At 38.7% G+C, this 18877-nt stretch overlaps 1 protein-coding gene across 1 annotated transcript in view; it reads right to left on the reverse strand.

The window, feature by feature from the left end:
• Nucleotides 1-18877, reverse strand: part of GXYLT2 (glucoside xylosyltransferase 2) — a 67652-nt gene that overhangs the window by 19676 nt on the left and 29099 nt on the right. Inside the window, exons 4-5 of the mRNA XM_072598660.1 lie at nt 2551-2802; nt 874-997 (exon numbers count right to left, since the gene is read on the reverse strand). Coding sequence (XP_072454761.1) covers nt 874-997; nt 2551-2802 — 376 coding nt within the window. The remainder of the gene's footprint in view (nt 1-873; nt 998-2550; nt 2803-18877) is intronic.

The following is an 18877-nucleotide window of genomic DNA, read 5'->3' on the forward strand; positions in this document are numbered from 1 at the left end:
TTCAATGAGTAAGGGGATGACACGGATTGGAGGAGGGGGATTTGAGTGAGGGAGACCTACCCAAAGGCTATTGCAGTAGTCCAGGAGGGAGGCAATAAGGCCTGCACCTGCGTGAAAGCTGTGTGAAAGCACAGAATTAGATTTGGTTTCTCTACTAGGTTTTTTATTGTGGGTTTTTTAAAATTCTAAATGAGACCAGCCATGATGACACATGCCTATAAACCCAGTTACTGGGGATGCTGATGTTGGTGGATCTTTAAGTGAACTATGAGGATTGGGTGTCTGCAGTAAGTCCATCAGTAATACAATGAGTTCCAGGGAGGCTCACTGAAGTTTCCTAAGAAGGGGCAAACCTGCTTAGGTCAGAAACAGAGCAAGTCAAAGCTTCCTTGCCACTCAGAAGTCGGATCTGCCCTACTAGTGGTCCCTGTCTTTCCATCTTGGGTGAAAAGGGGCACCCAGTCTTTAAACAAACAAACACTTTGTTTATAGGAATTTATAGACTCAAAAATCCCAAGAATCAAATCCCATCAACCCAGCATTTCTATAAATTTGGTTTGTAATCCAAATCAATTTTAAGTAAAATTCCTGTATGTAAAGTGTTACATATTTGGAAAGAGATTATCTCAAAAATTAGTCCAGCAATGGATTCTTCAGTATTTTGCCTTTTGTGCTGGCAGGAACAAGGACACGCCTACACTGGTTGGGGGTAAGGGGAAAGAAGGAGGGAGAAGTGACATTTGCCAGGGATACACAGACTGCCACTGTGTACAATCTGACCTATTCAGCGATGGAGCCAAGCTTTGGAATGTGCTCTTTGGGGTTCATGTGGGAATCCTCCTACACACACAGCCTTCCCAATGGGTGACCTACCTGGGTTAAAATAAAAAATAATATTCAGTAAATCCTGGTCTCCCCACGTGATGTAATTCTTGTACTTCTGGTACAGAGGGTACAGCATGTCCTCCCAAGCCAAGCCCGTTGGAATCATGCTATTCTGTAGGTGAGAAAAAGCACAGGAATGATGGATCAAAGGTCTCCCCTATTAACAGAAAATATAGAGGGGTCATTTTCATGTCTTAAAGGATATGAGATAAATACAGTACTGCAGAGATTCTTCTTATCTAGGGGTTCTTATTCTAGAGTCCATTAACTTGTCTTTTTTAAAAAAATGACAAAAATAATAAGCATTTACACGGCATTTTAAAGTTGCAAAAGATCCTAAATGTTAATTCCTTTTGGTTCTCACAACAACCCTGTGAAGTAGGTGGTGTTCATATCTCCATTTTACCGAAGAGAAAACTGAGAGGTTAATGACTTGCCCAGGATCACACAGTTAGTGAGTGTCTGAGGCACGATCTGAACTCGAGTCTTTTTGACTCCATTTCCAGTGCTCTGTCCACTGTGCCACCAAGGTGTCTCAGTATTTAAAGATATTTCAATAACTGTAATTCAGTATAGTTGGTTTCCTTTGTAATCCTATGTATTTTTTCCCCTGGGAATTTGAGAGAATTTATTCATGAGATAGTCAAAGAAATCCATATCACAAAGATAAGAGCTCTGTTAACCTCAGCACATGATACAAAACTGGCCCATGAGGAGGGGGGTTTTACAGAAGAAACAATGAAAACTTTACTGGGTCTTATGTCAGCAGTCATAGCAGATGCTACTGTTATATCATGGCCCATGGCTTCTCTTAATCATAATCTGTTTTCCATTACAAAGATAGCTCTTGACATTAAAAATGGTAATACAAAAAATTAAAATAGAAACAGAAGAAACATAGTCATTTCTTGCTGAACTCTTGAGAACCTGCAGCTGGAGCAATCTGATTCAAAGAAACAAGATTCTAGTCCTAAATTAAATTTTTGAATACATTAAAGATCTAGTCCATTACCTCCATGCCTCAGTTCCTCTATCTGTAAAAAGGGGAAAATATCTATAGTTCCTACATCCCAGGCTGTTGTACATGAGATGATCCATGTGAAACACTTTGCAAACCTCAAAGCTCTGTGCAAATGACCAGTGTTATTATTGTTGCTATTATCTGTGATCTTGGAGAGCAGAAAAACCTCCATTGCGGAAATTTCCTTCACCAACCCAACCACAGATCATAATCCATCTCTGCCATCGTGCACAGTACTAGGGCACTGAGTGAAGGAAAGGTTAAATGACTTGCCCAGGGTCACCAAGCTAGTGTCAGAATCAATATTTCAACCACAAATTTCCCAACTCCAGGCCCAGCACTGTCCACCATGCTGCACTGCCTCTAATCAAGTATGACTAAAGGTTTTAAAAATGAACCCTGATATTTCTGAATAACAACAATGATTATGCTCTTAACTCAGTAACAGCACAGACTGCAAATTCAAGCAATAAGGCTCCTTTCTTCACCCAACACCCTTACCCAGCTCATGGAACTAATACATTATTCATCCAAGGAAATGCCACTGTAGAAATATGAAAGTCAATCCAATTTCCTAAAAAGTGATTTTTGGGGGGACAGGGGGTGGTAGGAGAGTTTTTGTTTATAATGCTAGATTATCTTACCTTGAACTGTGTATTTCTTATTCGAGTTAAATTCATTAGCATCACTCCTGAATTGACTCCAGTCATTCCATAGTAAGGGTGACGAGCAAAACGACTGTACCATCCGATCTTGGGGATCTCATGCTCAGGGGCCATGGCTGCAAGCTGGGTAGAATTAAATTGCTTGAGAAGGCTCCAAATGTCATCAATGGGTCGAAGGAAGAGAACATCTGTGTCTACATAGAGAAGTGAGTCCACATCCTTTAAAATCACCTTGGGGAATGAGCCATTAAAAAAAAGAGGGATAAAAATATCATTATAAAACACACTATTCACTTTTTACTGCTAAACTGTAAAGTCTGTGTGTAAATAAAAATATGAAAGGTCTTTTATAGACAAGGCAAATACCACTGATGTCATGGGTGTTTTAGTAATAAAGACTGGAATGAGACAAAAATGAAACAATTATCACCATCAGGGAGCTTATCTTCATCCAGGAGGTATGTGTGTGTATTTTAAAAATATTTAAATATAATTGAATTTATATAGCTATATTTTAAATTTAAATATAAATTGATTTTTAAAATTAAAAATGTATATAAATTTTAAAAAGATTTTAATGAATATATTATTTTTACATAGTCCAGATTTTATTCATATCTTTCCCACCTCCCTTATAATACTTTTTAAAAAGAAAACAAAGAGAAAACAATTCCACAGACGTGTTTACCACGTTAAAAACCCCTTACATTCTATGCAGAACCCAGCCCCTGCTAAAGAATGAGGGTTAGTGGGAAGGGTATCTTTACATATATATCTTCTTTATGGTCAATTTATGTCAACAATAATACAAATTTTAGTTGGGAGACAGCACTAATAACAGGGGTTGGGGTTGTTCAGTTGTTTTTCAGTTTTTCTGACTCTTCTTGACCCCATTTCTTGGTAAAGATACTGGAGTGTCTGCCATTTCCTTCTTTAGTTCATTTTACAGATGAGGAACTGAGGCAAACAAGTTTAAGTGACTTGCTCAGGGTCACACAGCTAGTAAGCATCTGAGGCCAGATTTGAACTCAGGAAGATAAGTCTTCCTGACTCCAGGTCCAGCGCTCTATCTGTCTATCCACTGCACCATCTAGCTGCCCAACAACTTGGGGATGGAGTGGAGAGGGGGGCAATAAGGGTGTATATGATAAGTACAATAAGGGTGTACTTGAGTACAACATGCAAGTTGTACTCTTAGGGAAGCTAGAGATTCTAAACCATGGCACTAAGAGAGGAGAGGATGAATAACTGTTCAAATGCAAAAAAGTCTTATAGAAAATAAAGTCCTTGAGAACAGGGAATCTTTCATTCTTTATCTATGTCCCCAGCACCTGGAACAGTTCCTGGAACAAAGCAGGCATTTAATAAATGCATGTCGATTGAAACTTTTTGTTTTTTATTGACAATTATTTCTAGATAGGATCATTCTCTTGCCTCTCTCTAGAACTGACATCCTCTTGTAACAAACTGGTGCCCTCCTTTGCTCCTCCTTCAACTAATACTCTCAGATTGGATGGGGGGGAGGGCAGGGTGAAGTGGGGGGGAGGGGGTGCAGGTAAGGGGTGAATGACGGCTCCAAGCTGAAGGCAAATGTTTGGCTCCTCTCCTGGACTTCACAATCTTCACAAACTCATCATCCTTCAAGATTTCATTGACTCTGAAATTCACACCTCTTCAACGCCCCCTGTCCAACATTACTCAAGCTATGTCTGTCTTGGACTGAAAACGTATTTAAGTCCTTAAGTCTTAAAGCCAAAACCTGAAAGGAAAAAAAAAATCCTAAACACAAGCAACATTTTTCAGTTGTATACATGTAATTGCATACATGTAACCTACAGCCTAGAAGCCAGCGCTGGGCTTGCAAAAAATAGGTTTGATTTTGGAGGCTCTCTACAAATGATGCTTTTTGGTTCATGCCCCCACCAAGGGTTTCCAAGTATGGAAATTTGGAAATTCCAAACCTGTCTCTAAAATAAACACAAAAAAGAAAGCAACACCAACAACAGTTAGACCCATCATCATCTATATAAGGACTTGAGTCAACAATACCTAAATATAAAACAAGCTGTCTTGTCACCTAACAAAATGCAAAGTGCAAAGGATTCCCACATGAGTCCATACACAATGAAGACAACCCTCTTTCCTTTACCAGTGAGCCTGACTCACCCAGAGACTTAGGTAGCCATCTGTACTCATATAATAGTGTAATAGAAGCTCCACATAACAGGTTAAAGTGTTACACCAGAGCTGAGCGCAGATCCCCGGGCCACCTTACTAGAGACCTCCAAGTGGACATGCAGCCAGATCTGCATCTAGCCATTTGGCCAGTTTTAAATTCTTCTAATGATATGATCATCTACCCCATATCACTCCATTTTTTCCCACAAGAATAACTTGAAAGACTTTATAAAAAATCCTGCTTAAATCTGAAGAAATGTTATCTATTGCATCCTCCTGATATGTCAATTTAGTAACCATTGACCATATAGTGGCCCTTAATCCTTATCATGATGAATCAAAACAGGATGATGATGATGATGACAATGATGATGATGATGATGAAAAACCCTAACAACTGCAGTTTGGCACATACTTTTAAAGTATCATCTTAGGGCAGGGGGGTTTAACTTTTCTTAGGTCATAGGCCCCTCTGGCAGTCTGGTGAAGGTCAGGGAGCCCTTCTCAGAACCATGTTTTAAAATAAAATACAAAGGATTACAAAGGAAACTAATTAGACTGTCATCAAGATGTGATTTTTTTTTTCTCCATTCCAGTTTATAAACCCCAGTTTAAGTATCCAGTCCAAGAAAGTTAACCTGGGGGGACTGAGAGGTTAACTGATGATCATACAAGTAGTATTTGCCAAAAGGTGGTCCTTGAACCCTGGCCTTCTTGATTCTGAGGCTGGTTTTCTATCCATTAGGCCAGGCTACCTCTCCACAGTAGTAACAGTTCACGTTCCCTTTAATGTTCGCTATGTCCTTTACCATCATTATCTCATTTGCTTTGGTAGCTAAGAGAGCTCACAATATCTCAGGCTGTATATTGACAGAAGCACAGTAAGCTAGGAATAAGGAGAGGAAAGTCTGGCTACTTTCTCCTCTGGTTAGACCTCTCCCTCCCCGTTGTGTTCAGTTCTGGGCAACCCATTTTTAAGAAGGGCATGGATAAGCCAGAGACCACACAGAAGAGAGAAGCAAGCAGAATGGTGAATGACCTTGAGTTCATGGCAAATGGTCTTGAGTTCATGCCTTATGAGAATTGGTTGAGGAAAGTGGAGAGTATTTATCTTAGCTCAGACAAGACTTAGGGTGGGGGAAAGGAGGGAGATGTGAGTTGTCATCAAGTATTTGAAAGGCTGTCAGGGGGAAGATGAATTCAAAGTGTTCTGTTTGGCTCCAGGGAAGAATTAGGAGCAATTAGGAAGTTACAGAGGCAGATTCCGGTTGACTTGAGGAAAAACTTCTTAACAAGAAATGTTGTGTAAAAGTGAATGAGCTTCTGCCTTGGGAGGCAGTGAGTAGGTCAAGATGATGCTAGAGACATTTATTGGAGACATAAGAGAAGGACTTCTTGGTCAGATGTAGATTGGAACAAACTGCTCCACCACACCACCCCCAGCCCCACACCCCCAGCTCTATCCTTTCTAGTTCTCATATTCTGTGATTCAGGGACATTCTAGCCATCAAAGAAATAAGAAAATATAAACTGCAGTTAAAAGGAGCTTCTTCAGAAAGGCAAATTTAAAAAGTTGGTGTATATGGTTTAGTGAAGGGCACAGAGACAATAGGAAATGTTTCATGGGACAATTGCTTGTGATTACCATGAGTATAGCAGAGAGTCCAACATAAAGATAATTGTAGCTTATATACTAACATCTGTTCTGAAGAATGAAATAGAGAAATTCTCCAAAGAAGTTGACAATTTTCTCCAAACAAGGTTAACATGTACCTTGATCACTGGTGATTTCAACAGAAAGGAAGGCAGTGGAAACTAAATTGGAAAATAGAGACAAGCTGAAAATATTTATGTGGTTTTCATATTTGTAAACCAAAGAGGTCAAGGTGGGTAGATTGCTCAGAAGCCTTATACTAGACCACAAGAAGGCATTCTTTAGCAACTGAGTGGGAAGATACTAGACATCGCAGGTGCCAAAAATCAAACAACAAACTTGATGAAATAGAAACAGACAGGAAACAACTGTAGGAGTCATTTCAGAACCTGCTATCTTGGTATTCCGATCACTGAATAATTAAAGGTCAAAGTAAACGCCAATCAAACTCCAGCTCATTGCTGTGAGAACAAAGAGTTCAAAGATGAATGAATCTTAATAAAGATAATCGTGGTCCCAGACTCAAATGTTGCATTCCTGTTCAAAAAAATCTGAGGGAAATGGATAAAACTGTGATGAATTACAGAAAATGCTGAACCATAACTGAAATGAGCAGCAGAAGCAAAAAAAAAAAAATGGTCAAGACGGAAGAGGACCTCTAAAATATGCTCAGCAGGGGAGGAGAGAACAGAGGGAGAACCATGAAATGGCTCATAATTGAAAAGCCAACAGCTGGACGCAGCCTTCTGTTTGCATGGGAATTTTGGCAAGAAACTGTGTACTGTCAATCAAAAGCAGTTGAGCAAGCCAGTGAGAAAAGGAAGGAAAGACTGCCATAAGATTTGTCAGGAGATTCCAGTGACTATGTCTTCAGTAAGGTAAACCAGGAGGTTGCCATGGCAAGATTAACCTAAGAGTTAGCCACAAAAATTTCTAATGACTAAGGATCTGTATTTTAGCCAATGGCAGCTAGGTGGAATGGTGGATAGTCTGCCAGCCCTGGAGTCATTTCAAATCTGGCCTCAGACACTTGCAGAGGGCATTACCTCACTTTAAGTGAGTACCTCAAAAGGACTTAGCCTAAAAGGGTAAGAATCTCCCATTGCATCCTGGGCCATCTCCAGTCATCCTGATGAATATCTGGTCACTGGATCCAGGCTCAGGAGGAGAAAGTGAGCTGGTAACCTTGCACTGCCCTCCCTCATTCAAATCAAAGTCAACTGCAAGTCATGACATCATTTCCCTGATGTCATGGTCCCTCTTAGAAAATGGACAAACATAAGACACTACCTGTGTGACCCTGGGCAAGTCACGTAACTACCTACTTGCCTCAATTTCCTCACCTGTAAAATGGGCTAGAGAAGGAAATAGCAAAACACTCCAGTACCTTTACCAAGAAAACCCCAAATGGAGTCACAAAGAGTTGGACACTACTAAACAACATAAAGACAAGGAGAATTTTTTCTCTATTTTATTTCTTTCAATTGATAATATTTGTTTTCTCTCCTTCCTATCTCCCCCTCTCTTTGAAAACAAACAAACAAAAAATCCCAAACCTTGTAACAAATATAGACAGCCAAATAATGCAATTTGCCACACTGGCCATGTCCAAAACGTCTATCTCCTTCTGCACCTTGAGCCCACCATCACCTCTCTAAAGGAAGCATTCTTCACTATCATTCCTCTAGAATCATGGCTGGTCAGTGCATTGATCACCAAGCACTTTATCAAGTTCTTAATCTTTCAAAGATGTGTAAAGCACTACATGAATGCTAGCTGTTGATTGTTTTATAATGCTGTTATTAAATAAACTGTTCTGCTGGTTCTGTCTGCTTCACTCCACCTAAGTTCATACAAATCTTCCCAGGTTTCTCTGAAACTATCCCTTTTGTTATTTTTTACAGAAAAAAAATCTTACCGTCACACACCATAATCTGTTCAGTCATTCTCAAATTGATGAATACTTCAACCAGGAGAATTTTGCATTGATTTGTAGCAAATGTGGCTACAGTTATCTGTTTTTCAAGCACCAAGTAACAGTAATGTACGTAAAAAGTTCAGGTTAGTCTCCCTCTTTCAGAAGGTTTAAAAAAAGAAAAGGAGGGGAGAACAGAGATCTCTCCACCTTCGAGGTTATTTATCAGGGGAATGAAAAACGTTACCTAAATGAACAGAAGGAACACTCCACCACACTGGGTAAAAATGACAAAGAAAGAGAAAGATCAGGCAAAAGAGAATAGAAACCTGACCTAGCAAAGGAGTTACAGGTTGAAAAAATTGCAGCAGAGGAGGAAGGAAAGAAGCTGCTAAAACAACTTTAAGCTAAGTGCTAATGATGAGGCTCTGCTGATAAAGACTACCAGAGCTCTTCAGTGTCTTGGGAACCAATGAACAATAGCTTGAACCTACAGCTGACTTCTAGGATGAGGAAGAGGAAGAGGAAGAAGAGATGGGAGATAGTGACTGGCGATTCCCAGATGAGACTTGGAAGGGTCTCTGGGGGCCACTGAGTCCAACCCCCTCATATTACAGATTTCAAAACAAAACTAAGCCACAGAGAGATAAAGTTACTCAACAAAGGTCCAAGAACTGGTAAATAGCTAAGCAAGGATTTGAACTCTGGTCTTCCTGACTCCAAGCCCACCCTTTTTTTATTCTCTAAGTCACCAAGCTGAGGTAATTGTTTATCATGCTGGCATTAACCACAAAGAAACTGGCCAAGAATTGGCAAACCTGACAAACACTACCCAATTCTTATCATTCATGGGGTGAGTATGCGATACCATCAGAAGGAACCTGAGACATATTTTGAATGGATATAATGGACATGTTTGGTATTTTTTTAACCAATGCTTCTGATTGAAGATAGAAGATTCAAAAGAGAAAAACAAATCTGGGGAGTGACTAGCTAATTAAGAAAAAGGTGTGAGAATGGGATTTGGAATTTTGCAACACAGTTAAAAAACAGGAATGATGAGCTCTTGGCCACAAATGAAGTATATCAAATGAAGAATGGTAAAAATATATTCCCCAGGATTACTATTACAAATCTTTTTTGTTTTATTTTGCATAGTTTTTTTTAAGATTTTGTGTTCAATTAACAAGAATTTATTTTCTTTCCCTCTTCTCTCTCCCTCCCCCAATTAAAGAAAAGAAGAAAAATAAAAGCCTTGCAACAAAGGTGCATGGCCAAATCCCACACTGACCTTGTTCAAAAATTAATTACTGCAAATCTGATAAACAGTGCTTTAAACTGAAAGGGGAAAGAGAAAGAAAAAACTATATGAATATGTATATATGCACATATATATGTACAATATGCACAGAGAGAGAGGGAGAGAGGGAGGACAGACGGGGTGAGGAAGAAGGAGAGAGACAGATAAAGAGAAAAGCAAGAAGGGCATATGAAGAATAGACATACAAAGGTATTGTAATTTACTAGATGCAAAATCCAAAAAGATAACCAACAGAAATGAAATAAAGAAATAAACCAACAGAAATAAAATAAGCAAACCAACAGAAATTTTAAAAGGCAACAGGAAAATCCATTTTCACAGGTATTGAGATTTTTTGTTTTCCTTTAATTTTTTCAATTATCAAGTACTTATTTGTCTCTACTTCCTGTTTCTCCTATCAATTAAAAAAAAAAGACCCTCATAACAAATATGTAAGCCAAGCAAATTTCCACACTGGCCATGTTCTAAAATATATGCATCATTCAGGTATTGAGACTTGTTAGGTTGAGATTCAGTAATGGAATACAGCCTAAGATGGTTACACCTTATGGAAAAGAAGTAGAAGTAAGAGGTTATGGATCAGAATAGCAATGCATATGAACAATATATATATATGTGTATATATATATACACATATATATATATATATTTTCATGTGAGGAATTTCAGGGAACTACATCAGGTACCAAATAGAAAATATTTGGATGAGAATCAATGGCTTAAGAAACAGAAACAAGACTGTCATTAGCGTATATGGGAGACCACCTGGGCATGGGGAGGGAGGAGATGAGAAGTTTGGGGCACAAACAGACAGGAAGGCATGCTATAACAAGGATGGAGAGCTTTAATTATCCAAACATTCACTGGAACTTTCTTTTCTCTGCCAAAAGCAAAAGGGCTGATAAATTCTTTACTTGCCTTAAGATAATTTCATTCTTCACAAGGTAAAAGAGATGACAAGGGGAAATGATATTCTTGACTTGATTCTGATTAACAATTAAGAACCATTTGCTGGGGCAGAAATGGTAAGAACTTTGGGAAGAGAATGGGGGCAGCTGAGGAGTGACTATTCCACACTGGAATTTATGATAGAGAAGAGAAAATCTAGAAATAGTCTAATAGGAACCATTGTAGAGAAGAGCGAATTTCAAGCTGTTCCAAGGAAAAATAGTGTAGCAGCTCTGGCTAAAATTCAACAAGGAGAAGCTGGCCCAAAATCTCTCAGAGAAATTCTGAAGATGCAGACAACAGTGACTCTAAGGAGGAAAGAAATGGGGAGTTGCCCAGACACCTCATTATGAAAGTGCAAGAAAGTAATTTAACAACTTCAATTTTAAGATGACAAGTACACATAAAATCTATAGGGAATTGACATAAACCTAATCCCCAACAGGAAAGTATTTAAATTATATCAGGGCCCATCTTGCTTAGCCTTTTTTTGGGTTATGGACCCCTCTGACAGTCTGGTGAAGCCCATGGATCACTTCTCAGAATAAAATAATTGAAGGAAAAGCTAAATCCCAGTTAAATATTAGTGAAAATAAAGACGTATTTTTTTCCCATCCAAGTTCACAGAACTCCTGAAATCCCAGTTTAAGAACTCCTAATTTCATGTGAACAAATGCCCCAAGGAAGAAATGCGCACTGGTTAGTCAGTCAACTAGCATCATGCATCTACTTATTATGTGTCAGACACTGTGCTAAGTGTGAGGGATAAAAAGAAAGGCAAAAGACAGTTCCTGTCCTCAAGGAGCATACAATCAACTGGGGGAAACAACATGCAAACAGCTATATACAAACAAGATTTATGCAGATTAATTGGAGGTAATCAGTAGAGGGAAGGCACTAAGATTAAGGAGGATGGAGACTTAAGGAAGACTTGAAGGAAGTCAGAATAAATACCAGAAAAAAAATTTTTAATTTGATATCTGTGATTATTAGTAGTTTAAACAATTTTTTTCCTGATATTTATTCTGGTTTCCTTCAAGTCTCTGCTACAGTCACAGACACCAAATTAAGGCAACTTTGAAGTATCACCTCATGCCCATCAAATTGGCATCAATGGTGATGTTGGAAAGGTTATGGGAGAATGGGAATGGTAATCTACTCTGCTGATGGACCTATGAATGGATTTGACTCTTCTAGAAGATAATCTGGAATCATGTGAGGAAAAAGTTACTAAGTCGTTGATAACAACTGAAATTCATATGGCACTTTAAGGTTCACCAAGCACTTTATCAATAGTATTTCATTTGCCCCTCGATAACCCAGTGAAGCAGGTATAAGCATGATTATCCTCATTTTACTGATGAGGAAACTGAGGCTGCTAAAGTTTAAATGACTTTGGTGGAGGCAGAATTTGGCAGAATTTGAATCCTACTCTTGAGTCCAAGTTCAGCATTCTATCCTTAGATGATGAGCTTCTTGAGGGCAGAGGTTGTTTTTTCCTTTCTTTGTAATCTCTACCCCTTAACACAGTGTCGAGCACATAAGCACTTAGCTGATACTTGTAGACTTGACTACCCATTATACCATACTATTTTTTCTGAGATATTGCTAACTGAGGTTATATCCCAAGAAATTTAATGACACCAAGAAAAGACCCATATGCAGAAGAGTATGAATAGCAGCTTTAACTGTACAGACAGACAAAAATCTACAAACACAACATGCCAGAGGTATGGCTGAACCAATTGTGGTACATGAATGTAATGCAAATAAAGACAGCTAGATGGCACAGTAGAGAGACAGGGCCAGGTCTAAAGTCAGGAAGACTCATCTTCATGAGTTCAAATCTGGCTTCCGACACTTACTAGCTGTGTGACCTGGGAGAGTGAGTCACTTAATCCTGTTTGCCTCAGTTTCTTCATTATAAAATGAGCTGGAGAAGGAAATGACAAACTGCTCCAGTATCTTTCCAAGCAAACCCCAAAACGAGATCACGAAGAGTTGGACATGACTGAACGAGAACAAACGGAAAGTCCAAAGAAGAACAGAGGCTCAAAGCAATCATCCTGATGTCATCTGCAAACGTGAACATCAGGAAACTTCACTATCTTTATGGAATTCCTCTTTCATCTGGACTTTGTAGAACCTCTGTCACTCCATGACCACCGTGATCACTTTGGAAAGAAACTAGATGATGTAGTCTGGAAGAGTGTTGAACTGAAAGTCAGGAAGATCTGAGTTCAAATCTTACCCAAGACACTTAACTAGCTGTGTGACCCTAAGCAAATCACTTGGTTTCCTCATCTATAAAATAACAGGATTAAACTCAATGACCTTCTAAGTCCCTTACAAATTGAAATCTACATACAATGACAATAACAGCACAAATGAGGGCAATACAAAAAACTCATGTCAAATACAATGGACAATGTTGGTACCAAATTATCAAAGTTAGCCACATCTCCTTCTTTTATGTTGTCATCCACAGGTAACTTCATTGTTTTGGGTAGCATACTTCTTGGGGGAGGTGGTATCTGGGAGTTTGCTGAGAAGCATCTGTTTTTTCAAAACAAAATATGTCCATTTCCAAATTTCCTAAAAAAATTTATTTATTTATAGTTTTCAGCATTCACTCTTATAAGATTTTGAGTTCTAAATTTTTCCTCTCTTCCTTCCCAAGATGGCATGCAATCTGATATAGGCTATACATGTACAATCATATTAAGCATATTTCTGCTTTAGGCATATTGTGAAAGAAGAATCAGAGGAAAAGGGAAAAACCATGAGAAAGAAAAAACAACAATTAAAAAAGAGCAAACAGTATTCTTCGATCTACCTTCAGACTCCATAGTTCTTTTCTCTGGATGTGGATAGCTAAAAAGTGTCCTTTTTTAAAAAAGAAAATAACATCTAGAAGACAGAAGCTGAGACAGTGAAGAACAGATGAAAGCAAATGGGTGGCATCATCCTGTAGGAATAAATCTAAGATTGCTAAAGTCCAGAAGGAATTGACGTTAGTGATGAATGCATTTATTTAAAAGGAGAATTAAATATAGGATGGGAAGGAAAAAGCAGAAGTACTCAAATCCCATTTCTATTTTGCTTTTCTCTGTTAAAGAGAATGAATTCTGCACCAAGAAAGATGGAACAACCATAAGTGACCTTTAGAGAGAACCTGGCTGCCCTCAGAGTTCAAGTGATCAGTCCCAGAAAGATTCCATTTCATGGTCCTGAAAGAACTGAGGGACTGTGATGGCCTTCCAACCAGTCTCACTAAGATGACTGAATTAGTCTCCTTAGTGGCCTTAGCATTTCCAGTCTCTCCCTCTGGGACTCCATCATCAACAGAGCTACTAAAACCACCTTCCAACAGCATAGATCTGGCCATGTCATTCTCCAGTCTAAAAACCGACACTGGCTTCCTAGGCTCTAGGGTCAAGGATAAATTCGGTAGCCTGGCAACCAAGACTCTCCACAATCTAGCTCACTCCTACCTACCTTTCTTAGCTTTTTCCCACATTACTTTCCTTCAGATATTCTGTATCCCTGCCAAAAGGGAAGGACTCCTGACTGTACCCTTAATGCAGCATTCCAATTTTCTACAAGCTATCACCTATGCTAACTCTGTCTCCGGGAATTTTATCTTTCCTTTAAGACTCACCTGAAAAGCCACCTCCTCTTTCAATCAATCAGTAAATATTTATTAAGCACCTATTATGTGCCAGGCATTCTGCTAAGTGCTAGGGATACAAAAAGTAAAGGCAAAAGACTATCTCTGATCTTAAGGAGCTTAGGAATCCCTCTCCAATCCTTCCAGTTGCTAGTACTTTCTTATTCCTCAAATCACCTTCAATTTAATTCAACAAACATATATTAATTACCTACTATGTGTAAGGCACTATGGTCTTTGCCCTCAAGAAATTTAAATTCTGCTGGGGGGGAAGGCAGATACAATATGTACTCAGACAAACGGATACAAGATAACATGTAAGCTCCTTAAAGGCAGGATTGTTTCTGTTGTCTATGTATCACCAGAGCCTAGCAAAGTGCTTGGTACACAGAAGGTCAAGAAGCAATCTGTCGAAATTAATTGAATAACACAAGGTTAGGAGAGGCAGCTAATACGCTGGATGAAAGCGACTATGGCAATAGTTGTTATAATAATTTCCATTATTATCTAATGTACAAGAGGCAGTACAGGAAAGCACGCAGATGGCTAATATTAGAAGGAAGAAGACCTGGATTCAAGTTCTACCTCCGACATACTGGCATGGAGTCCATGGCCAAGGTCTTTACCTTCCAGTGACCTAGTTAACTTTTAAACCAAAAGTTGATGAGTCTTGCATGGGAAGATGGAGTTTCCACACAGGGAGACCCTCACACTGATGAGATCACGGCTCTCAAACAATGACAACAAAATACACTTACATTCAAAGACAGAAAATCAGGCGAGAATGTGATCTACACAGACATGGAAAGAGACACTGAAATCACTATTTCACTCTATGATTTCTGGGTATAGACAGAACTATGTGTAAGTGTTCATAGACATACTATATGTACAAAATAAACATTCAAAATATTTGTCCCAGGGGTCTAATTTAAATTATTTTCCTTATATTTCAACTGTAAAATGAACAAAGGACTTCCTGTCCTATATTAAATGTATTCACATGGGAGAAACCCTTTGAAAATATGGGAAGTATTTTAAAGAAATAGGAAGACACACTCCCAAATACATGAGAATTGTCTTCATACCATGCTTTTTTAATAGAAAAAGTACAGTAGGAAATTCTTTAACAAAAATCTCCATTAGTATGGGGTTTTTTCAAATCATAAGCTGACTTTGTGATTTTAATTCTGTAATTCCAAAACGTTTTGCTGTGTAGTCAGTAAAACAGCTGGGAAATGTATGTATTTAATTTTTATTTTTGCTTCAACTGTGCCCCCTTGTGGAACTCCACATTCATAATTTGAGCAGGGATTTACTCTAGCCCTTTTTGCAGCACAAGGGAATACTTCTAGTAAAATGGACTGAGAAGTAGAAGGGACCCTACAGCACATTTAATCCAACTCTTTCATTTTACTGATGAGGACATAGAGGTTAAGTCATTTGCTCCCAGTCACACAGCTTACAAGTGGGGAAAGTCAAGATGTGAACTTTGGTGTTTCCACTAAACCAAGGAAACATCAATTTCTATCCCCTAGAATCCACTGGAGCAAATTTGTAGAGTATTTGAATTGCTATATAAGAGAGCTTAACCTGTTTAGATTGGTGGTGGTAGCAGTGGTGGTGGTGGTGCTGGTGGTGTGTGTGTGTGTGTGTGTGTGTGTGTGTGTGTGTGTGTGTGTGTGTGTGTGTGTGTGTGTGTGTGTGAGAAAGAGAGAGACAGAGAGACAGAGAGAGAGAGAGACGTATACACACACACACATACATATACATATATATATGCACACCACACTGCTTTATTCTACCGTTGGTGATGTGTGTTTACAACAATTTTTCCAAGTGACATACATGGAAAGTCATAATTTTCTCTTACGACTTTTTTCTTTTATAACTTTAACTATTTTCTTTTACAACTTTTATAACTTTAATTTCTACACAGGTCTTCTCCAGGAGTCTACAAAGAAGGTTAGATTCTATCTGTGACTATCTCCACATCTCCGTGGCTCAGACAGCAGACATGTTTGATCATGTTGCCCTTGCCAGACTGGAACAGGTTGGTCAATGCATCCTGGCTTATACAGAATGGTCTTCCTACATTTCTGAGTAGACAATTTGATAAGTTTAATGTTTGATTCCACCGTCTTAACCATGATGCCAACCATGATCCAAAGACACAATACCACATTTAAGATTCTTACATTTGAAGGCACCTGGTTTCTGTGTGTTCAGATAATAGCTAGCAAACATTCTTCCACCTGTTTTGATTCTTCCTTTGGTCTGTCTCCCTCTCTCTTTATCCCCCACCTTTAATCAGGTGTTACAATACCATCCAGGAAACATATGCAACTTTTTTATATTGACTTTAGCTTTTTTCATGACAATTCATGCAAATCAGAATCCAGTTTCTTCAGTAGATGGATTCCATCCTATGTACACATAACCTGTTATAAAGAGGAATATGGCAGAATCAGTGCATCAGAATGTATCTAGATTAGCTGCCAGACAACCCTGAGGGGGCAACCTTTCAAAGGACGTTGTTTCCAGTCCTGATTTTCTCTTTCTTTTTTACGTTTTAAAAGAAATTATCACACAGTAAAGTCACCCCCCCCCCCCACACACATATATACACCTGCCCCTCCAAGTCAATTCAGGTGAGGTTTTTTTAAACTTAGGCTTAACAAAAATGTATTTCCTATCCCTCTTGCTTCCTTCCCCTACATTGGATTTTAAAAAAAGAAAACAAAACAAAACTCTTATAACAAATACGCATAGTCAAGCAAAACAAGTTTGTCCACTGGCTACATCCAAAAAATATACATCTGGCTCTTCACCCTGAGTCTACCATCTCTGTCAGGAGGTAGCTAGTATGCTTCCTCATGGCTCCTCTGGAATTGTGGTTGGTCACTGATCAGAAGGGAGCTCTTAAGTACTTTCAAGTTGTTTGTCTGTACAAAAATGTTACTATTATATAAATTATTCTGGTTCTGCTGGCTTCACCCTATATCAGTTCATACAAGTCTTCCCAGGTTTCTCTGAAACAATCTCCTTCATCATTTTGTACAGCCCTATAGTATTCCATCACACTCATATACCATCATTTGTCCTGCCGTTCCTTAATTGATGGGCAGCACTTTAGTTTCCAGTTTTTTGCCACCACAAAGAGCTGCTATAAATGTTTTTGTTCATATCGGTACTTTTCTTCTTTTAAAAAAAATCTCTTTAGGGTACAAAATCTGATTCTAAGGATTTAATTTCTAATTAGCTTTTGGAGGAGGTTGTCAATGAAAATCTGTCACTTATGGTTTGATTGGTTTGACCTGAACATAAGTATCCTTGGTAAATGTCAGTTGGGCAAAATCTCCTGGGATATATTATGTCATTGAGGTAGCTAAGTGTTTTTCAAACTAGGATAGACTTGTTGCCAAAATCAGTTTTTCTAGAAGTTGAAAGTTACTAAAAGATGCAAAAATCTCTTACCGTTCCCCTCCCCCCCAAAAAAACTGTTGGAAGAAATCTGCCGCCAGTGAATAATATCAAGTCCAACTGTTTTTCTCATTAACTCTATGACTTAGGTTGGCACTAAATTCACCTAATGTTTATGGAGTGTTAAAATCATCCTTGTTCTACTTGGTTTGCAGTCTGATGACTATTTCAGGTACCAAACTTGGAGTTAAAGTTGTAATTCTAGCTGATGGGTTTTCAGGAATGCCTAATCCTGGATCCAGATTTTTTCCCACTCTTTTTGCCAAGATCAGGTGCAAATGATGCTTGCATTCTAGTGCTCCATTTCCAAAGTCTTAGACCAGCTGGTAGATTTATTCAAATCCATAAGGGTATCCAACCTTGACCACAGTCTGAATATCTTGGGATCAGTCCATATGAGCCAGTTAAAAGAGGAGAAGATTTAAGAGAAATGTATAACATTAATTTGTCTGACTAGTTCCCAAATCCCAAGTCATGATTTAGCTGAGGGAAAATTCTGTAATTCTTATTTTACTTTGGCATATACTAGCCTTGGATTTCATGAGACCTTTTGGTTTCCTTGGATCCAAAGACTGGTGAGGAGCTTATAAATTCAAAAGGAAACTTCAGCTCTATCCCTAGATGTCATGAAGGTCAAATTAGTGGAACTAGAATGAAAGATGATTATACCTAAGAATGAAATAATCCTATATTGTGAAATTTTCTGTTGTCATTTTATGGCAATGATAATAATCTATTCACGGAGCATAAAAAGAGGTTTAAGAAAATTACTGACAAGCTGGAAGAAGCACAGTATCTGGCATGCAGTCCATGCTTCATCAATGCTTGCTGCCTGCCTGACCAGAGGAGGGCCACCAGGACAGTGAGGGGCTGGGAGTCTAAGTCATATGAGAACTGTTTGAAAGAACTGTGCAAGTTTAGCCTAAAGAAAGAAGACTTAAGGGCGATATAATAGCCCTCTTTACGTATTTGAGAGGCTGTCCTTGGAAGGAAGGTTTAGACTTATTCTTGGTGGCCCCAGAGGGCTGGTAAGTTGCAAAGAGACAGATTTAGGCAGGACATAAAGAAAAACTTAACAGTTAAAGCTGTCCAAGAGTTCAATGGGCTATATGAAGAGGTGGTGGACTCCTCTCTTTT

This window comes from Notamacropus eugenii, chromosome 3, assembly GCF_028372415.1.
Source record: "Notamacropus eugenii isolate mMacEug1 chromosome 3, mMacEug1.pri_v2, whole genome shotgun sequence".
Lineage (NCBI taxonomy): Eukaryota > Metazoa > Chordata > Mammalia > Diprotodontia > Macropodidae > Notamacropus > Notamacropus eugenii.